This window comes from Bombus pascuorum, chromosome 1 (genome assembly GCF_905332965.1).
Source record: "Bombus pascuorum chromosome 1, iyBomPasc1.1, whole genome shotgun sequence".
NCBI classification, from domain to species: Eukaryota; Metazoa; Arthropoda; class Insecta; order Hymenoptera; family Apidae; genus Bombus; species Bombus pascuorum.
The window spans coordinates 7148779-7172275 of record NC_083488.1 but is presented as its reverse complement, the minus strand read 5'-3'; the positions used below and the strand labels follow the sequence as shown (position 1 = coordinate 7172275).

The following is a 23497-nucleotide window of genomic DNA, read 5'->3' as shown; positions in this document are numbered from 1 at the left end:
GTACCGAATCATGAATAAATTTTAACGAGATTGCATGCCCGAGAAAGAGACCGAAAACGAAGGCCACTAGCTATATCTGCTCGACGAAGAAGATAAATCAAGTCGCCTAATCAGACCGCTTCATCGAGCTCGGATTTTGAGAAGTTATAAAGGCAACCCCTTTTAGCCAGCTGGAATAGCGAAACGATAATGCGTCTTAGTAAAAAATCACCGGTCTAAAATTAGATAACGATGGTTAAGAGGATTTTTCTTGGCCAACATCAAACAGGTTCGTAACACGATATATTAAGAAGACAGAATGATTTTTGATAAAATCGCAACCGCAGAAATTCATATAAAATGATCGCCGACCAGCTGACGAAAGGTTGCATCTACTTGTGTGGTCTAATGCGATTCTGGCTACCTAAACGGTGCTTTTCGGGGACGTTCGAGCCATTTTCGGTTACCGAGCCTAATGAATAGCGTTTAATTAAAGCCTATAAATCCGCGCCCCTCCCGAGTCCTGCTTGGAACGGAACACGCGGTTTCACGGTAAGAAAAAACAAACGAGAACGATCGAAAAGCTGTCGCGAGATGGTCGACAAGATCTTCAACCATGCGATAAAATTTCAAGAATGTGTAGAGCTCGTTAAGGACACGGAACTTGGCCATGCGGTAACTTAGACTTCTGTTAGCGTTCGAGGAATCTTGTAAACGTAGTCCTCGATTAATTCGGAAATCTCTAGAGGCACTTGCCATTTACGCAGCGGTGCGCTCCGAAACGCTGCGGTGATTCGAATGCGAATAGAAAGTAAGGCGATTTGACGCGTAGGTATATGTGTTCGGAAATATGCCTCGAATCACGAGGAAACGACGGGCGGTTGCATTCACGGAAACGTTAAGAATTATATCAGCGTTACAATTTATAATGGGCATACCGTCATTAATTACCTGCATCATCTTATCGGCAATTTATTTGATAACCTTCTACAAGCGAATGCACTTAATGAGCTGGGATGTTTAATAGTTTTTTACATGGGATAAAACCGGATAGAGCAACTTTAGAACACCTCGCCCAGTCGTAAAATCCTACACAAAGTCTCGGGGCGCAAACGTGATGACGCAATATGGGATTCTTGCAGGGAAAAAACAAAAGTGCGTTGCACCGAATAAATTCTGCTAGAACGGACGCTACGTACGTCGGTAACGGGCATCGTAGTTCTCAAAGTCATATAAGATCGCGAACACCGACGAATATTTATGCAAATGAAAGCGTAAAACGTTCGCGATACAATTTACTTGGTCGTTATCGTACGCTTTACTATCGTACAGGGTGCCCCGGTAAACCAAGGGAACAGTTAATGCGTCTTTTCATGAAGCTGCATCTAGGAAGAGACTTTTAATTGCAAACCGCCGTGCGCAACAGATAACGCGATTGATTTTTTTTTCACACCGTTTCCTCCCCTGGAAAGGATTAAACATCGAGTTCGTAGCGCGTTACTCGCAATCGTGCCATGATGTTACGCTAACTACCGATGCATAGATAGTATTCATTCGTAAGTTTGGAGCCGCGCGTCGTTTTGCTCCGATTAAACTTATCGGCTTGCAACACATGAAACGTTCGTTCACTGATAACGTTGTTCATAGATATGGACGAAAATACCATTTACACGGTACTCCTGTATACCTGTCCTGTATTTTACAGTGTTGCTCGTTTCATCGCAGTGGTAATTAATTTTTATATCTTTATCGATAAAGACGTAGATAAATACTAATAAATTGATATTAAGATGATTACATTCAAACTGGTCAACTCCAATTTACCAGATAATATTTAAACGCTGTAGCACGCGATTTCGAATTTCTGTTTTGCATATAATTCACAATTTCCAGGGTTACGTGTTCGAGCTATTCCCCGAAAGACAAAAATCGGTCAAGGGACCGATGTAATTTTTTTCAGACGGATAGCCTGCCATCGAAGAATGCCTCGTACACCTACGCAGGTAGCTGCACCCTATATAAGTCAACAAAAACAGGAATCTCACGTTCGATTTTAACCGAACACGTTTAACAGTAATAACGACAACGCAGACCTGCCACGGTGCAAACAGACGATTTTCTTCTCGGTCGAACTATTTTCGGGACCGTTGTAACCGAAAAATAGTTTCGTACCAACGAGAAACAGGATGCAAGTTGTTGCAACTCAATGGACTGCATTTGAATGAGCCTCGAGCAAGAAATAGCTACCTAGCAGATAAAAAGAGAAGAAACGAGACAATTCCCAATAGACCCTTCCGAACGACAGCCAGCAGAACCATCATCGACATGACGATGAACGTGAATATGTGTTAAGAGGAGAAAAATAGAACGATGTTGTTTTAACACAGATTCAAGCGTCGAAAGAGCTATGAACGACGTCGACCTTATCCCCTTGTCGTTTTCGTCATCGTGTACCTTTTGTTTCATCTTAATAAAATGGATAAATTCTTCGAAACGAGATTGGTCAAAAGTACACGAAATATTCTCCGTGGGAATAAAAAATGATAATGAACGGCAACCACGTATCCGGTATGTCACTCGGCGGACGGCTTGCAAACGAGTCGAGGAGAATCGATTCGACACGTTCTCCGGGAGGGTTGAATGAAGAAAGAGGAAGAAAACGGAATGGTAAGAGGACCCCACCCTTTTTGCGGCCTAGGGGCTCCACTGGTCCTTTTTCCTTTCTGAGAGCCACTGTGGATAATTGGAACCGCACCCACGAACTCGTGGTTCGAGTTCAGTCCTTGTAAATGTCTCGCTTTTTCTTTCTTGTCTCTCCTTCTCTATTCCATAGCCCTTCTCTGTATCGTAAAATACCTTAAAACAATGCATGCGCCAGCAACGGTCACCGAAATAGAAATTCTTTGTGCTCAAAGAGGCAAGAAAATTATTTCCGTCTTTTGCTCTAAGCTTTCTTATAAACATATGGGTGGTCCTCCAGATTTGTAAAAGAGCCTTCAAAATATCTGCAAAATACCTACGCTTTGCCCAATACTCGATCGAATGGATATAATTTCGATGATAAATAAGAGAGTGCTATCATCGCCTCCACGTTTCTATATCTCTGCCAAAAATCAATGAACGTGTACGTTTCTTCATTGTATCGCTCTATCAGTCTATGTGAGATTCGATTAACAACAGAGCAACGTTAATGTATCTTTTTCCATGGTTTATTAAAGTTTCTTAAAATTTCCCTTTGATTAATCATTGAAGCTAATGCTATTATCGAATCGAAAGAGCGCTGATGATAATGACGTTGAAAAGGAAAATTGTTATATTTACGTAATATGTAAAATATACGTTCACTTATTTCATACTTAAAATAAAACATTTGCAAATCGTTATGCGTCATTGGACATGGAAATGTAATAATTTAACCTTTTTTATACGAAATTTCTTAGCTTCTGCTTTATTTTCAGAAAAATGTCTTTGACTACAGCAGTATGTCGAAGATACATATTGCGTTGCAGCGAATTAGAAAAATCAGAGACCAATATAACGAATCATATTTGTGCAAACCATTCGATCTGTTGCCATCTACCAGACAAATCAAATATAGATTCTCAAAGCACAGAGAAGTCGTGTATGAAGTAATATTATCCTAATAATATAACAAAATACGTAATGCATCGTAATGGATAGAGTGTGTCACGAATTCTTATTTTAACAGGGATAATATTTCTGTTTGTCAAAACGACTTATCATCGACTTGTTGCAATGCATCGGCCGAATCCAATTCACTTTCCAATGAACAGCAGGACAATTCGATGTAACGTGCATGACTAATATTCGAAAGTTAACACTTGCTACAAATTCATAATTTTTAATTTTTCATCGTAAAAAAGCTGCGATACGAAAGAATCATCAGCATCGATCTGGAGGCCGCTCTCAGCGTGTTACAGCATGCCAGAAGAATCAGATCCTCTGGTCAAAGAACTGCTTGAACAGCTTTCCAGGTAATATTTCCATCGCGATAAAGAAACGCAAAGAACGAGAAAAAATAGGGAGAGAAAATGAAAAAATTAGACAATATGGTTCACAGAACGCGATACACGAACGAGTCTCGCAGACACTGGGAAATGATGGTGCACTGCGAGAGGGCCGCGTTTCCAAGGGCGGCGTTGAATTTGCCTCTGCCCTCGAGGGAGGTACGTATATCACCGGAGGAAACCCGGCGAATTCAAAAGCCGAGAACTCAATTAACCCGAACGGCTAGAACTCAATTACGAATGTCGGCCGGTGAGAACGTGCGGTGGCTGGTAATTAAAAAGTTATTATGCCCAGGGCCGTTTCTACTGGCATTTGTACTCAATCGCGATGAAAAACTCACATCCCTATCAGAAACAAGTGAATCACGCTCTGCTCGTTACATTGGCCAAGTAAGAATCTTATAGTGACTTGATCAAACCGATTATATCGTTTATATAATCTTTGATCGACGAATTTAGACGCTTGTATAATCGATGCGATTTTATTTAAAGAGTAAATTACTTCTTTTTCTACTGTCCATATACAATAAATCTAAGCTTCATGAATTATAAAGTAAAGCATTGATAATAATAAATTATTATTGCGATATAGAATTATCGAATATCTCTGATTCAAAAATATGTTTTCGATGTTATAGACTTCTGTATAGCCAAAAAAGCAAGAGGGGTATGAGCGTTTGGGCAGAATTGATTCGGCTACAAACGTTTGATCGAATTGGCCGGAAGAATTTGATAACTCGTCTAGAACGACTCCTCTAGTAAGTCGATATACTATATATATGTAGAAATAACCTAAACTGTATAACAAACGGTAATCATATAAATTTTAAATTTAATTGCGTTTTCCAATTGCGTCGTGTTATTGCAAAACAACATATACATAAAATTGTAAAATACGACAAAAATAAAACTTAGTCTATATGTATATCATACATTGTAGTAAACAGATTAGACTAGAATCTATTTGTCTGGAAGGTTTGTCGTTAACGCCAGACGAAGGTATACGACTATTATTGGCATTATACAACTCCCGTAAAACAATGAGACACGTATATTGTTGGCACGCGTTCGAGAAAATGGTAGGTCTCACGGTGGATCCTGGTCATCACGAACAATCAAGATTTTACACGGATAAAGAAATCAAGATATGCGACTGGTTTCGCGCCATCGGCTGCTTGGAGTTTCTCACCACTTTATCTGTAAACTACGCGTACATAGCGACACCCACGGGAGATCTACTCATCAATTTGGCCAAGTAATTAAATTCACTACTTAATCCCTTCTATTATTTTAATCGTCGCGATACCACTCTAACAGTTAAAAATAATTTATTCATCTTACCTACGTCATCTATTGTAATAGTTACGAATCGTTTGTTAAAACATGTAAATATAATATTACGTATAACTAATGGTGTCATTAAAAAAACATGTACTTACCTTAGGATTCGATCGTAGGAAACTTGGAACAAATTGGCACTGGTTACAACTATTGTGTTCAGAAGAAGAAATTATACAAAAAACAGAAGATGAATATGATATTGAAAAAGTCGTAATACCGGACAGCGCTTGGAGAGCAGCACATTTTTGGGCACCAGTACTGAAAGTACAATATGCTATTAGTATGATAGAATTTCATAATGATTAATAACGTACCAAAAATTAGACGTACATAAATACATATATTTTTTTGTATTTTTAGTAGGAATACCACGATACGATGTCCATAAGAAATTTTTTACAAAACATACTCGAATCCATACTTTTGCATTATCAACGAGTATCGATTTGAAATTTCGACAACCATGGTATCTCGATTGCACGATTAAAACACTTTGCACATGGTATTCGGATACTCTAGGTAATCGAAATAATGGAATTATTTATACTTAAAATAATGAAGCATTTTGTACGTTTTTATCGTTTCAATCACTTTTTTCATCGCTATTTCAATTCGTAAACCACAATTAAAATTTGAAGCGCGAATCATTGTACGCCGTCTACGAATAGTTCGTGGTACTAACTCTCTTTATCGATAAGTGATATTTCGATTATCGATATCAATTATACTATATGTATTTGAATTGCTTTTCATGTTTCTATAATTTTTTAATTATTATACGTCAGATAACCGTTATTACTATTATGTAGTATACTTATGCCTGCAATTATGGCACAATCGACAGAATTTGGATGATCAACTAAGACGACTATTCATTTACTTACCATCACTTCGTGTTTTTGAATATATCGGCGAAATTCGAACATTGAAAACACTTTGTGCTATGTGCTGTCAAATACGATCTGGTCATTGCAGTAATTATTTAATATACATAATATAAATTAATATATATCGGTGTCTATCAGTCTTTGTTTTTCAGATGTTTATCGTGTTAACATGCAACTTCAAGATGTTAATGGTTTAGATAAAGAGAAATGGATAAAGAGCATAAGGTGTATGACGGCTTGTTTCAAATGCGATTTTGATAGAATGGGTGTTGAATTTAATATTGACTTTTATTGTTGTTGATTAAAATTCATATATTTTTTGTCAGAGTCACAAAAATTTAAATTTCAATTTCATTAGTGACATTTATATAATTATTTGTGCAAAATAACATACACGTCAACGTCTATAATATGCACATTACGTAAATGCAAAATAAAAATTACTATTATAGTAATTACTATTATAGCAAATAAGCTAGTCTTTTAATATGTATTACTTTGTTTCTATTGTTTCTTGTTGTTCAAATTTGGGATATTTTTCTTCAACTTCAGACCATGTAAGTTTACCATTAGATAGATCTCTTACTACATCTGGAATCTCGTCCAACTGTAATTCGAACAATAACTTAATTTTTGTAGACTTTGTATTTCTATTTGTATTTTAAAAACTATAAAATGCCTACTCACATTTATTCTAACTTGTCCCATGCTGTCTCTTTCACGGAGTGTAGCAGTATGAGGTACTTTCAAAGTATCAAAATCTATGGTGATGCCAAATGGTATTGCAATTTCATCTGTCCGTGCGTATCTACGTCCGATACTACCAGAAGAATCATCGACTTTATGCGAAATGTCTACTTTAGTGAGATTCTGAGCTGTGTGTGGAAAGCAACGCTTAAGTAAGTATTTTTTCTAAAATTTATCATATTTTGAAAAGTTAGAATACTTACATAGTTGTTTCACAAATGGTACAAATTCATTGTTGTTACTGAGTGGTAACACTGAACACTTTAAAGGAGCTACGATTGGTGGCAAACTGAAATAAGTTCGTTTCTCATCTCCTTCTCTTACTTTAAAGTTATGTTCAAAAATTGCATACATAATACGACCAATACCAAAAGATGGTTCAATTACATGTGGAATTACTTCTTCTACATGTATAGTTTTCGTATATCTTTTTATTTCGACCATATCTTCTGTTATGTCTACTATGTCACCTCTTAGAAGTGGCATTGAAGCTTTTCCATATAACTTAAACTCACTTTCCATACTATCTATAATACTGTCAGTTGCAAACTCCAAAGTGTTTAGTACTGATCTACTATCTTTTTTGAATGTCTTTCCAATAAGAACTTTATTTGGTATTAGTTTACATTCTTCAAAAGTTCTTGGTACTTGCAATTTTCTTTCTGCTACTAATCTTACTCCAGTGGCGTGTGAATGTTTCCTGAGATCATAACAAGAACGATCTGCACAACCAACACATTCTACCCAACCATAAGAAGTTAAACATTCTGCATCCCAACAATCACATGCATAATGAGCCATTTCATTTTCCATGTGTTGACGGAAACGTAATCTTTTTGGATCAATTCCAACTTTAATTAAAAATAACTGAATTCTACCCATAAAATATGCTAAGGTCTCATTCACTATAATTCTACTTGACACAGCTTCGCCTAAAGTTATATACTGTACACCCTTTCCATTCATTTGATTCAGACCAGAATATAACTGTACACTTAAACCTTCAATATTTTCAAATTTAGGATGTTCAGTTTCATCAGGATAATAAAAGTATTCTATTTCTGCCATAGTAAATTCTCTTACTCTTAATAAACCAGATCTAGGAGAAATTTCATTACGGAATGCATTTCCAATTTGGGCTGCAGCAAATGGCAGCCTGTGTTGATTAAAACTAAGTAGTCGTTTAAAATTTACAAAAATACCTTGTGCAGTTTCTGGTCTTAAAAACCCTTTCATATGCCCAGAAGGACCAATTTGAGTTCCAAACATCAAATTAAATTCTATTGGTTCTGTTAGATCATTCCCAGTAATGGGAGACTTTATATTGAATTTGGACATAACTGCTGTCATTCTATTCTTATTCATTCCATCTAATTTAGTAATAATATCTTCACATTCTTTGCTTACATTTTCATTAGTTTTTTTATCGCTAATTACTTTTTCTAAATGTGATTTAATCAAATGATCCAATCTGAAACAGTCTCCAGTTTTCACATCTTTCACCATTAAGTCGGCAAACCTTTCCACATGTCCAGATGCTTTGAGTACAGGTTCTGGTGTTAAAATAGAACAATCTACTTCTAACATTTGTTCTTCTAATATAAAGAAGTTTCTCCATGTATTTAATAGATTTGTTTTGAATGCACAACCCATAGGGCCAAAATCAAATTGTCCACTAATTCCTCCATAAATAGCAAATGATTGGTCAAAGAAAAATCTACGTTTTAAAAGATCTTCCATCCTTGCCCTATCAAATAATATTGTTTGTGAAAAGGATAGTTCTTTCTCTTCCAACAACTTTTTTCTAAGTTTAAGCTCAGCAACTGCTCTTTTGATGTCTAATTGTGGAGCACAAATAGATTTGAGTTCTTGCACATGGTCACCCTTTAAGCATAAAGAATAATGATATAATAATACTAACATATAACATATAAAGACATTAACATTAAATAAAATGCCATAATCAACAATATTTTTTTTTTAGTTGCAAGTTTTACGACAATAAAGATTACATATCCATTATATAAATATATTGAAATCTATCATATGTGTAACCAAGCTTTCTGTTAATAACAATATATCAGCCATATGGTGCTTACTTGTTCCTTAACACTATTCCGAAGAGAAGACAATATTTCTTCCATATTTGAGTCTTCCATATTTTGTGAAATCTGTATTTTTACTTTACGATTCCTTTTTGTTGTACCCCACTTACTGAAATCGGCTAACCTAACGGTGACAGTAAATCTCCGAAATATCTGTTTATAAATTGAATTAGGCTTACGTAGACCACATGTAGCTCTTCTGCAAAGATGATGCAAGTTGCAGGAGATAAACTGCATTTACGTTTCTTTTCACTTTAGCAACTTTCACACGCTTGTTTGCGATACAGATGCCCCCTACTTCAAATAACCACGGATCTTATTTTGCATAATGCAGTACTGTTGGCGGTAAAATTGATGAAATTTAAAATTATATAACATGTTCAAAATGAAGAAAATATATAAAATTAAATTTTAAAAACTTATTATCAAGTAACGTATAATTTTTTAATATTTCTAATATTTTAAATTATTTATAACTCAAACAAGCTACATACATATATTTATAATTCATAAATAATTAATACGTATTTCTAAATAGTGCATAATATTCCTTTTTATACTTCTATGAGATGTAATGCCAATATAAATAAAAAACATTTTTTATCTATAACGATATTTTTATATTTTTTCATAAAGAATATATTTCAAAACAAATAACATTGTATAGAATGAAAAAAATAAAAAATACACAATATGACGCGCGTACGCAAATATAAGTTTATTATTTTTTTTTTTTTTATTAAATTAGTGTAGAGTTATCAAACTAACTTACTTGTTACAAAAAAATTATTTTTCTTAATTTCGAACGATTTTATTTTCTTTGTACACTGTAGCATGGTTTATAGAAAAATTACAATCAGAGAAAATGATTTATAAAAAAAAATATGAGATTTTCTCCTACAAAATGAATTATTAATTATAATTTTTCAATAAACCCAGCTTATGTGTGACACATTAAATCACATAATATGCATAGAGAAAAGTGTGTAATCAAGAAAGTTTTGTTCATGTTACCACATGGATATTAAAACTTTTATGGGTAAATTAATTCCTTAATTACAACCTTAACCTTTTTGACATATAAGTATGTATTAAGATTTTTATCCTACGCATCTACATGCATGTGTTAATTTCAAGTTAAACAGTTGGTCAGAGACGCAAAGGGAAACGTCGTACAAACAATTATATATATATAGTATATATATATATATATATAATATATATGCTTCAATTTCTTTGCATAACAATACTACAATCAAAAACAATCTTGATCAGTGTAAACAATTTATTTTACATAAGAGCAATACTCTGACATCAAAAAAGCGATAATAATGGATAATGTATAGTAATAAATAAAGTATGAAATGTAAATAATGGGTATTTACAAGTATGTAAATGGCAAAGAAGCTATAACAGAGACAAAATAATTGTTTCATCTTTCGTAAATATAATCTCGTATGTATTTGCAATAGATTCTGTCGCTTGTTTGCAAAAATACATCTCACATTAATATTCGCGTCATGTCAATCCTGTACACTTAAAACCTAGAAAACGTACAACCACAACACGTACGTACCAACATGTAAGATCCCAATGTATTTCTTGCGTAGCAATCAGGTGACAGATTCAATGAGAAATACATACTAATAGTATTCAGCATGAATGTTTATTTTCTATAATAATTCACCTATAGTATTTAGAAGGAGCACCATGATAAACATGCATGCGGCTTTATATCCCCTTTGGAAAATTGATTAAAAATCTCGTGTTTATACTCCGAATTAACTTACGTTAACATAAATGCACAATTTTAATTCAGTATTCCGACATCCGCGATTATTATTCGTTTCTACCAATTTTATGCAAGAATCAAAGTTGAACTTTGATTTTAAATAAAAATATACAAGCAAAAATGTTACACGAGAATATGACAAAATATCACAGTTCCGAGCTTGAGAAGTCGCTTCTGAGAATCATGGCTCTCCCTATTCTTCTTTTATTCATATTCCAAAACAGTCATGAACTGTAAGACATTCTAGTTAACAACAATCCTACATTCTACTATGAGATTATCTATTTCAGAAATTGTAACGTTTAATAGTAATACATAGTCATATACAACTTGCTAAGGACGCTGTAAACTGTATACTGGCTGCTAAATGTTCCAAGTGAATACTGTACGTATAATGTATGTAAAAAGTCAGAGGTGATACATAGATTCAGAGCATGTGGTATAAATGAAGCCTAATTTTATTGTTTAGAGATTAATTATTGAAATGACGGAAACCGAAATAACGATGCGCAGCCTGTAATATGTTTTTAGGGAGAAGTGATGAATAATGTAATAATATATAATAAAAAATATCATTATTATGTATGATGTATACAATAGTTTCGTCGAAATATTAAAAGTATTAAATTCTAGGATTATACATACAAATATATTACTATAAAAAATATTAATAAGTTTTTAAATAGGTTTTTAAATAATATCATTTTATAAATAATATGTAAATATCCATCACTCTCCACAAATTAACTAAAATGAAAAACTAAAACATATAAAATGGAAGATGGAATGCTGGCATATAAGTTTTATGAATATGAGTTTACTCTTACAATTTATACTTTTCTGAGTATTGCATTTAATCAAAATGAATTCCTTGCATTTTTCAGTGCAGAATATAAAAGTGTGATTAATGTAGCATTTATGCACAAAGCTAAATGATAGTGTACAGCATTCCTTTCTTCTTTATATTACTCGTTTAGAATGTACAAAGCTATTTCTCATTCGATATTCCTAGCATGTCATTCAAAATAAAAAATAGGAAATAAAAAATAGATAATAAGAATGCTACCTATGTTGAAAATATTTCCTTATTTCTTAATAAATTCTCAATAAATTCATAAAATCATAATAATGATATATGTCAATATGCTAGAAAAAACACAGATACTTTCTTGAAAGTACGGAATATCAAATTGAGAAATTATTTGTACTTATAACCAGATATTACTTAGTCGAATAGACGCATCGTAAAACGGCATGACAGTCAAGGCTAAATATTTTGAACATTTCAACAAATTGCACAGTTCAAAGTTAATTGAGATTATTTCATCTCCCTCGACATAAACACAGCACTTTTAAAAAAGTAGCTGCGTAAATTTATTATCTTAATACAATACTTGTGACTAAATATTTACATCAATGCGTTTTACAGCTTCAGTCTATTAAGCTTCTGAATCGCGACAGCCTTTGAACTTTCGCAATATGCGACATTTTATGAAATTATTAAACTAATCATTTATCATAATACCACTTAAGTGTCCTACTGAGCAGGTGGCTGTGGCTCGCTGGGCATATTGGGATTTGGATATGGTGACAAAAATGAATAATTCGGATAAGGCGGTGGTGGATGAGGAAATGGAGGATAATAATTAGGTGGATGTGAAGAAGGAGGTGCATAACCTCTGTGTATATAAGGATCTGCTGGTGGAGGAGGACCATGAAACGCTGTATACATACGAGCATATTCCGTGTTGTAACTCGGGCCACCGTATGCTGGATATCCAGGAGCAGCTGTTTTAAAAATTTAGTTTCAACATATGTTCCTTTCATAAATAAATATATGTGAAAATAGCAAAATTTCAACTTACCACCTGGTGGATAAGTTGCTGATGAACCGGGCGCTGGAGGATAATGTTGTGAATATGGATCATACGGTCCTGGTGGATAAGGTCCAGGATAACGACTACTCGTAGGATGACTAAACGCAGTGGGTATGTGCGTTTCATCTCTAGTAGGAGTAGTAGCCACCGTTGTAGTTACCATCGCTTCTGCACCTTTCGTTTCTATGGTGTTTGCTGATGTTTTGGCAGTAGTATTAGATACTTGCGAATATGCAGGAGGCACATTCATCATTGCCCTCTCTTCTATAGGTTTTCCTACATCTGGTTGACTCTTAGAGGTATCCATTGGTAATCTAGGATTTGCTGCATGAGGTGGAACACCAGGGAAATATGTACCATAAGGAGTGGACAACGATCGTGATCGAGGATCATTATAATCATAATATCGTGGATACTGAGCATAAGGATAACCTTGTGGAACATTAAGGGGTTCACTTTGTATACAAGTTTCACGCATACTTGGTTCCGCTGTTTTTGGAGATGTTATAGTATTTGTTCCAGTACATATGGATGTAGCAGAAGAACCAATAGTTGTATCTGTTATACCTTTAGGAACTTCCGTAGCTCGTAATGTAGGTGTCGCTGATGGTACTTGCATAGTCGATGATGTTGATTGTTGCGTTAACAATGGTGGTAATGAGCCAGATGATGTTGGTTGTGTTGCAACTTGCGCCGCAACTTGTGGTGCAACTTGCGGTGATGCTTGAGGTATTTGTGATGGTCCTTGCGATGATAACTGAGAAGGTACTTGGGGTGGTATTTGTGTTGGTAACTGTGGTGGTATCTGAGGTAATACTTGTGACTGTACTTGCGGAGATACGTGTAATGGCATTTGAGATTGCATTTGTGATGATACTTGCGACTGTATTTGAGGTGGTATCGGCGATGGATCTTCAATTATAATTTCATCATTGGACGCATCTCTTTTCTGTTGTTGAGTTTGAAAAGCATGCCCGTAATTTGTTAATGTATCTGTTGTTTTTATGATCTCCTTTTCAATTGAAGGAGAACACTGTTTATCAATTTTCGATGTCAATTCCGTTCCCGTCTGATCATGCTGTGTTTGAACACTTTGTGCAGTTACAGAATCCGAAGTATATACTTGACTATTTTCTTCAGATGACTTTTGTAAAGAAATATCGGTATCTGAACTGGTTACACGATTATGATTAGGATTATAATCTGTATTCGAACTTACTTCCGCAACCACATCCTCTAATCTGACTTCTTCCACTCTTTGTTCAGTTCTAACTTGTCCATCTGAAGAGTTTGAATTTTCACCTAGCGTGGAATGATCTACCGGTTCCTGCTTTATTTTTGGTAACCTTGATAGAGAAACTTGATTGGTTAAATTAACTTGACTCAAATAAGGTTTGGCAGTTGCAGTAACAACAGGTTTTGGTCTCTTTAAAGTTTCCTTGTCAGCAAATGGCCTATAATTAGGCCCGTTTCCTGGTTTATTAATCGAACGGCCACTTGCTTGATTACTTGAAGAAGATTTCGGTATGATAGAAATAGCTGAATTATTTCTCAATGGAAATCCGACTTCTGGTTTTGAATTCCTTTGTGCCATTGATGATACACCTATAAATATTTCAATATAAATAATATAAATTTAAAAAATTAGAAAGAACAGAACAACTATTTTAATGAAATCATTTAATTATTAATATACCTTTCTTAGGTTCTTCTTCTCGCTTTTGTTGATTTAGTTTAAGAGCCGTCCGAATAGCAATAATTTTACCAGATTCTAATTGCATATAAATGCCTTTGGGACTTTTCAGTACCATTACTCGCTGACCAGCTTTCAATACAATACTTCCTTTATCGGGTGAATTGGTGGGAATAACAACATCTAAAGGTAATGTCATTTCTTGTGCACTCATCCCCTGCCTTTGCCATACTTCCGCTGGTATCCATCGACTTCCTGTTACACTACGTGAACCTATACCTTCAGCACCACGTTGCTGCATTGGTCTAACTGAGGCAACTGGTTTAGAAGTAGTACTACTATCACCACCTCGAATTGCTCGAATTTGTAATCCACCTGCTGCAATAACTTAGTATAAGAAATATATAACCGATGTAAATATGCATATTTTCCACATTTGAATTTTAGAATCAATCGTACCCCGTGTTGCAGTATTTCCAGGAACATAATTATAACTGGGCCTGGAACAGTTGGCTGCCATTTTTTCAAGTTCGTAACCACGACGAGCTAGTCGCTTTTCTGCTTGACTAAGTTTCTTATCTTTTCTATCAACTAAAAGACTTTCATGGTGGAAAGGCTGTTTCGTTAATAAAGAAGAATGGCGTTCTAATACACGATGCATCACTTCATCAGAATAACTATCTTTTGTTTGAGAAAAATCTTGTATTTGACTATCTTCTTCCCAATCCCAAGACAATGTAGTTGCTTCTTTTAATGAAAGATGAGCATCTGGATTGCATTGATCAACCACACGATCTGCCATTCCTTGCTTACTAATTTGTCTGTCATATATTTTTCTTTCTAAACAATTGTCAGTGACCAAACGATAAACAAAACAAGGTTTCTGTTGTCCATATCTATACACTCTACAAACAGCCTGTGTATCATGACAAGGATTCCAAGAAGCATCGAATACAATGGCACGGTTAGCGCCAACAAGATTAATACCAAGAGAACCAGCACGCGTTGAAACAAGAAAAAGATGAATTTTTGGATTATTATTAAATTCATTAATAAGTTTTTCTCTTTCTAAGGCGCTAGTACTGCCATCGAGACGATAATAATTTACATTTTTAATCCAAGCATCTGTTTGCCCATCAGGATACTTCAAACTATTTCTAGCTAAAAAATCTTCAATGAGATTCAATGTAAATAATGATTGAGAAAATGCTAAAACGCGGTCACCAAGTTTAATTGCTTCTTCCAAAATACAAAAGAAAATTGTCATTTTTGCAGAAGCATCCATTAATCCTGGTACATAGCCCTTCATTAATTCTGTTGCCTGCAAATACAAAGTTTAATTAGTTATAATTTAATAAGCGTTATTTTCATGCTTTTTGTATTTACCCAATCATATGGAATACCAGGGTCTTCTTTTCCTCCTGGAGAACTTTTACAATCCTTTTCTTCGTCTTTTGTAAGAATTTCATCATCTGACTTCTCTTCTTTATCTTTATCTAATAAGTCTTCTTTTTCTTTTTCATCTTCTTTCACTAAATCATTTTGATTTAGACGGGGACTATGCAATGAATTAAGATTTTGTACAGATCTAGATACTGAAGTCTGACAATTTGATTCAGAACCATAACCTGAACTAGTGGAACTTGAACTATTTTGATGAATTGGTTGACTTTGCACACCAACACTTGATGTCATTTCCTTATTATTTTTGTTCTTCTCTGAAGATCCTGAGCTTTGAATGTGAGTAGTGGTTTGCTGGGACTTCGAATCCTCTGAGCGCGTATTAATATCCGAATTATGATTATTACTATAATCATAAGACTGATTTTGATAATTTTGTGATGGAAAGTAATTACTTTGATATCGATTCACGTTAGGATTTACATCCCGATAATACGGATCGTTACATTGATCAGATTGAAATGGTTGAGAATAATTTCTTTGCCAATAAGGATCCTCTGAACTCTTCATTTGACTTACTTGATTTGAATGTGCTCCATCTGCTGAATAATTTGGTACAACAGTATTCTGAGATGATGTTTGATTTAATGAATAATTATTTGTAGGATTGGTAGAGGAACTACCATTTTGACGGTCTGTTGAAAATTCATGAGATGTGTTGGCTGTTGGTGTATAAGCTTGAGTTTGTTGTTGATTATCTTGTCTGGAATACAATTGATCACTTTGATTTATAGAACTCGGTGTTTGCTGATTTTGAGAATATGGAAGAGCTTGATTCTGAGATTGTGATATTTGTCCTTGTTGAGAAGAACTGTACCTATGAGTTGGAGTTGATGGTATTGATGTTGGACCTTGATGATTAGACCCATAGGCATGATTTGCATTTGATGGAGTTCCCGTTTGGCTTTGCATATTAGGTGGATAAGATTGATTTTGTGGCGTTGATGGAGATACAAGATGTGAATATCCATGCATAGTACCTTGTGCATTAGAAACTGACCCCTGCTGATCTTGAGCATATCCATGTGTTTGAGTAGGATTTGAAGCTGATTGGCCAGTGGGATATGAAGATGAATTTTGTGGTACATTCATTTGATTTTGAGCCGCTGCAGAATATCCACGCATTTGGTTTTGTGGAATTGATGTTTGATTTGATGAATTTGTCATATATGGATGAGGTTGATTCTGTGGCATAGTGTTTGGAGATTGTTGACTAAAATTGAGTGATGTTTGTGGTGAAGGGTTTGGATTTACTTGAGTAGGATAGTTGTGGGATTGATTTGATATTGGAATATTTTGTGACTGTGAGCCACCATAAGTATGAGAAGAACTTTGCAAAGGAAGATTTTGATTTTGTTGATTGGGTGAAAAGCCACGATTTTGACCAGATGTTGTACTCTGTCCTTGTTGATTTGCAAGATATGCAGCAGTTGGTGTTTGAGATGATGAATTTTGACTTTGTTGATTTGTACCATATCCTAATGTAGAATTTTGTAATGGTTGACCTTCATTTCGTGAATATATAGTATTTGTTTGCCCTGCTGCAGGATTATAATTTTGAGTCTGATTTGGTGTATATGAAGAATAATCAGACAATGGCATATTTGCAGATTGGTTTGACATTTGCGATTGAAAAGAAGACTGATTTGGAACTTGAGAATAATTATTAGATCCTTGATTTATATTTGATCCATAATTACGTCCATGATCTTGATAAGGATAAGATTGACGTGGAAACATCCCAGATACTTCATAATTATTCCCTTGATTTTGATCTGAACGAAATTCTGAATTGGAAGTAGCAGTTGAATACCTTTGAGAATGATTATTTGTAGACTGTTCACTGTTTGGTATATAATTTTGTGATTGATTAGGATAATTTTGTGGTGCATTATATCCTGGAGTTTGTGTATATGTTTGAAATGATTGATTTCCATATCTTTGTGATCCTTGATTATTGTAAAATTCATTGTATTCTCCATGGCTATTTTCATTTCTATAATATGTGTTTTGATCATTTGATCTGTAATTCTGATAACCATGAGGATAAGAATTTTGAGATATAGAATTTGAATACCCTGAATTATTCATTGGCATAGGAGGATAATTAGAATAATTGTTTTGTTTTGGAGTAGTATGTGAATTATCATTTTCTACGTTATCAGTATTAGATGATGAAGAGGAATTAGGTTGAACACTAGCTGCTGGTTTATTTTTTATAGTTGTATTTGTTTTCTTTCCTTTCTTGGATTCCCCTTTTGGTTGGCGTGCTTTAGAACGTTTACCACCTGGAGTAGATTTTTCACCAATTGTTTCCTCTAAATCTAAATCATCTTCTTCATTAGCCTGTCGTTTACGTAGAAAGTGATATAGGATATCAGGATGATTCCAAATTTTGCAGCATACTGCAAAAGCTTTCAATGGATTAGGTACAGCACGTGTTTTAACTACTTGATTCATAAAGGTATCATATAGTTTACGTTGATGTGACGTCATCCGAACAAGAAGAATGTATTCTTCTTTACGTGGTAAGGAAACTTGCAATACAGAATGAGATCTTCTTTGTACAAAACCTTCTAACAAAGCATGTAAAACATGTGCACGGTATCTCATTAAACGTATGTCTTGTGGTGTTGAATCAATACATTGTCCATTCTGAATTGGTCTTTCAAACATATTACAAAATTCACTTTTAGTTCCTAAATAATTAGGTCTTACAAAATCAACCATACACCAATATTCCAAAAGATTATTTTGTAATGGATAACCAGTTAATACAATTCTACGTTTTGTGCGCATTTGTTTCAAAGCCATACTAATGCTAGCATGCGAATTTTTTATTCTATGACCCTCATCACATATGACTAAATCAGGCCCTGGATTAACTAAAGCTGTATGCATTTCATCTAATAATCCTTTATTCTTGTCTTCTTCCTCAACATCAACAGTATCTTTGAAAGGTTGTCCACGTTTTCTTTTTGCTTTGTTTGGCTTTTTTAAAGACAATTGTCTGTATAGTTCATATCCGATCAACAAAACACCACCTCCTACTTGCCAATCTTGAATTACCTTGGCTCTTGCTGTCATAGTTTTATGAGAATCATTTAAAATATGTAAACGAAAATGCCGTGGTCTCATTTCCATACCAATAGGCGAATCTACACTAAATGGAGTTTTAACCTTCTCAATTTCTTTTTTCTCTTCATTTGATATTTCTTCTTTTGTTGTACAAGTACTTTCCTCCTTTTTAACTATTTCTTCTGGCTCTTTCTTTACATTAACTTCTGCATTCATAGAAGGTAAAGTATTTTTAAAACAATCTTTTCTTGATTCTTGGTCTGATTCCTGAGTTGATCGGTTTGTATAATTAGAGAAAGTATTAGTAGAATTGTCAAAATTAGGATATATGGACCCAGAGTGATGACTTTCTACACCATGATACAAAGTGCTAGGATTTCGAGTTTCGATACCTGGATATATGGGAGCTTGTGGCCGATTCTCTAAACCAGGATATATATTATTAGAATTCTGATTTTCCATGCCAAATTTTGTATCTGACATGTTTGACCTTTGTTGCATGCCATGACAATTTACTTCCGATTTTATTGATTCAAAGGTAGACATTGGATTAGGATTTGTATTATACAATGCATTTTGTGAAATATCTCCATGATAATTTTCATTTATGTGTACTTGCGAATTTGATATATTTTTATTCAACATATTATCTTGTACATAACCAGGTATCATATTGTGAGTTTCATATCCGGGATGAATATACGGATTTTCTGGCATAATATTCATAGGTTGGGACGTATTTTCTTGTCCGAAACGATGAGCTGATTCTGTGCTAATAGGCCTTGAAATATTTGACATACTTGACATATTTGACATGTCACTCTGATTCCCACTTTCATCCTTAACTTCTTGTTTAAGCTCAATAACAGATTCTGATTTAATACCAGAACTTTTACCATGCTTTTCCGGAGCATTAGGATCCTCATATGGTAACCACATATTAAATTCCGCTAACCAATTCTGCAGTGTATTAATGGGCATAATACAGAGGACTGTTTTAGAAGTAGTACAACGAAAAAAAATATCGCAAAAACTAGCAACTTGAAGCGTTTTTCCTAAACCCATACTGTGAGCAAGAATGCAACCAAAACCAGAACTAGTTTTGAATCTCTCAATACTTTCAACAATATTATCATAAAGAAAACGAATACCACCAATCTGATGAGGTTTAATAATACGAGCTACTTGCGGAGCTAAAAATACATCAGGTTCTGTTTCAGGATGACCGACATTTATTAACACTCTACCATGTTCATCTGGAATGTTATATCTATCATTAGTATGCATGCCAGAATTGGATGGATCATCTTCGTTGTCTGTTTCTTCTTCACCACTTGGGTCACTTAAAACTATACAATCATCATCTGAACTTTCGCTAGAGCTAGATATCGTAACCACATCTTTGCCTTTAGCTGTTTTTTGAGACTTTGGCCCAGTTGATATCTTTTTAGCAACATGTATTTGTTTCTCACGTAAAGTTTCTTCAGCTTCTATATCTGAGATTTCAGAATCTGAATAATATTCAGATCTATCCATAGGTTCCTTTTTAGGAACTACAGGAGATATGCTAACAGAAGGAGTCATCATTCGAATTCTTTGTTGTAACATATTGGGACCACTAGGTCGATTTGCAATTCGCGAAATTGATGTTTGTGCTCCTTGGTAAATACCTCTACCTTTTTGCCATCTAGAACCTTCTACCGATCTTCTTTGTATTTGATTTGTTTGTATACCAGAAGTAGTCTGATTTCCAGTGCCAGATCCAGAATTTACTTTAAGGAGCACCGTGTTTGGCAAACGAACTGGTCCAGATGGAGATGATTGTGAAATAGTAGAAGCTGCTTGAATTTGTTTTCCTTGTAAAATACTAATTACTCTTGTTTGTGTTTTATTATTTTGTCTGTTTATTGCTATTTGTCGTTGAACTTCACGAATTATTCTTTGTTGTTCTTGTACCCTTCGAAGACGTTCCATCTCTTGTCGCTGAGCTGACAAAGTAGCTTCATCAAGTTGAGTTTCATCCATAACTTCTCGAATATTTCTTCTCATGTTTGCTAATTTCTTTTCTGCTTTTGTTTCACATTCTGACGCAGATCCTTCAGTTCCATCATCTTTTTTTTGCTTCTTCTTAGCTGTATCAGAATGTTCTGAATCAGCATGCCTCTTATTATTCTCTGTTCCTTCCTCCTCCATGACATGATCTTCGTGTTTATCATTTTCATGTCCTATGCTTCCTTCATCATCTGTATCTTTTGAAATTGGTTTTCCAAGTAAGTCTGCTTCAGACACTTCCTGACCCTCTATTGGGGCTCCTTTTGAAGAATTTAAGGATTGTTAATACTATAATATTAAAGTTAAAAAAAACTACAAGTCCATAATATTATACAAACCTTCTAATGGCAAAGTATCCAATATATTAACTGGTTCTTCATCATCCTCTTCAGCTTGAGAATGATGCTGCCTTTCTGATTCTGCTCGTACACCAATTTGTGAATCAATTGTCTCATCTAAATCCATGTCATCCCCTGATCCTTCTGAACGTATTTCTTCTATTTCTTCTGACTGCAATGTATCATTTTTCTTGTCATGTTCTCCGTCAGATGTTTCACCGCTAGATTCCTCTGAACTTTCATCATTTCCTGTTTGAGGCTCTACATTATTCATGTTTGTGTTTGTTGCAGTTTCATTCGACATTATCGTTTCATTAGGCTTAGGGCCTGGACGAGGAGTCACGCGTTCTATAGTGACATCCCCAATACGTGTTAAAAAACTGTCCAAACTATTTGACATGATGTGTAAAGTCCATTAAGTTACAATATATTTTACTAAAATTTTATGTAAAATCATGGAATGTCTTGTCACTTTCTTTCCTGCATCACACTACCAAATAAGTTGTCATATCACTTATATTATTTATCCATAATTTTATTTTATTTTATGCCTGCAATAAGAAATGTATTCCTTCATAAGTTCATTTTCATAAAACGATAATAATCTGTTACATTTATAAATCACTTATAAAAAACACTATAACAATAAAAGCAGTTCTAACTAAATTTACACAAATTAACATGTAAGTAAGAAGAACTAAAGACTAACATTAGAAACACAAAGTATACGACACAAAACAAAAATATTGCACTTCATATGCGTTTAATATAAATTAGATTTGACAATTTATTAAATTCTCAATGTTAAAACACAGTATATAATAATTAAAAGTAAATAATAGTTCATTGCATATTTATGGAATACATTGCTATATCACATACAATCGTATTTCAAATAATACAGCTATGCACTAATACAGTTGTATTTCACACAAAAGTGAAATATATAAAACAATATTCACTTTGTTGTATACAAAGTGACACAAATAAACACATTCAATTAATATTAAGATTAAAATATCTAAACATTAGGACAGAAATTGATAATTATAATTTTACATTTAGGGAAATGTTTACACAGAAGATTGCATGTGTTACATATTATTGAAATTCCTTTATAAAGTCTTAAAAACAAAATATTTCAAAACGGTATATAAACCATACATTGTATTATAAACACTTAGAATTAAACACACTTGTTGAAAAAATCAGTTTAGTCACATTCTCGAGCTTACGTATAAACTCTAACAGCAACGATTTGGACGATACTCTTTAATGAGAAGATCATAGCGGAAGCACAATTTAGTCTGTGACAACGTAACCGAGGAAATCGAAATAAGATATTCATAATGTTCCATGTAATTTGGATTAGGAGCTGTCAAACAGGGAGAATGAAAGCAGCCCAGAATGTTTGTTTTTGGATGAACCGATCCGGTTCGGACGATTAATAGTAGGAAGTCGCGTCGTTTAGCAACCGGCGTCAACACGAATCTCACACGCATCAAATTCTACTTGTGATCCGCAGTTACGACTGCTTAATTAGCTGTTAATTGCGGATTAAAAATAATGACACACACATACACACGTCCGATGGACGCCATAGCGTCGTTGTTCGCCGCTCGACGATTACGGTTCTCCGCAATGTCCGAAGATCAGCGAACAAGCCTTGTCACTTGGGTTAATGTACGCATCGTTTCAACCCCGTCATTTGAGTTATTTTCATCTAGAATGCATAGTGAAGCCACGAGGATTCACTCTGCGACCGAAACTTCACTTAAGCTCGCACGCGTCGCTCTCAAGCTTTCCGCGGCATTTTTTTTTCACACACTTTTTCTAACAAGTATATTCCACTCGGTGGAACGCCATCTTGACTGCGCTATGAGACACATCCGCTGCATATTTGCGAGGGAACGACATCGCAACTTTATTTTACGTTTAGTTTTTTCCTTATTCTCTTACATTTCACTAATTCTTTTAATAAACAATAATCTTTATACTTCGAATAATTGTTATCAAAAAAATATTCATCTAACTGCATAAAAACATTAATGTGATTAGCCTTGTGTTTTTTTTATTATTCAGATCTTCATGCTTGTAAGAAATACTATTTAGTAACTTT

General features: G+C 34.4%; 3 protein-coding genes across 12 annotated transcripts; 1 reads left to right on the top strand and 2 right to left on the bottom strand.

Moving 5' to 3' along the window:
* Positions 1–4631: 4631 nt before the first annotated feature.
* Positions 4632–6650, top strand: LOC132913440 (uncharacterized; the record flags this gene model as incomplete). Its single annotated transcript, XM_060971843.1, has 6 exons — positions 4632–4765; positions 4948–5262; positions 5465–5628; positions 5709–5867; positions 6158–6322; positions 6388–6650. Coding segments are annotated over 6 exons (1086 nt in total), but the record flags the coding sequence as incomplete, so codon positions are not given.
* On the bottom strand, positions 6510–9368 carry LOC132913377 (glycine--tRNA ligase). Its single transcript, XM_060971710.1, has 4 exons — positions 9082–9368; positions 7186–8866; positions 6923–7110; positions 6510–6842 (listed from the first exon to the last, which is right to left on the bottom strand). The coding sequence occupies exons 1-4, from the start codon at positions 9322–9324 to the stop codon at positions 6729–6731; spliced, it is 2226 nt and encodes a 741-aa protein (XP_060827693.1). The 5' UTR covers positions 9325–9368; the 3' UTR covers positions 6510–6728.
* Positions 9369–10354: 986 nt separating this feature from the next.
* On the bottom strand, positions 10355–23326 carry LOC132913513 (uncharacterized). Of its 10 annotated transcripts, none has more exons than XM_060972029.1 (7): positions 22543–23326; positions 21379–21929; positions 15836–21300; positions 14909–15770; positions 14453–14827; positions 12745–14361; positions 10355–12667 (listed from the first exon to the last, which is right to left on the bottom strand). In XM_060972029.1, exons 2-7 carry the CDS (start codon positions 21776–21778, stop codon positions 12417–12419), a joined length of 8970 nt encoding a protein of 2989 aa, XP_060828012.1. In that variant the 5' UTR covers positions 21779–21929; positions 22543–23326; the 3' UTR covers positions 10355–12416. The 10 variants fall into 10 exon arrangements, with proteins under 10 accessions (XP_060828012.1, XP_060828260.1, XP_060827937.1 ...); XM_060972277.1 differs by having other exon boundaries at positions 21379–21868; XM_060971954.1 differs by having other exon boundaries at positions 22575–23326.
* Between the last annotated feature and the right edge of the window lie 171 nt (positions 23327–23497).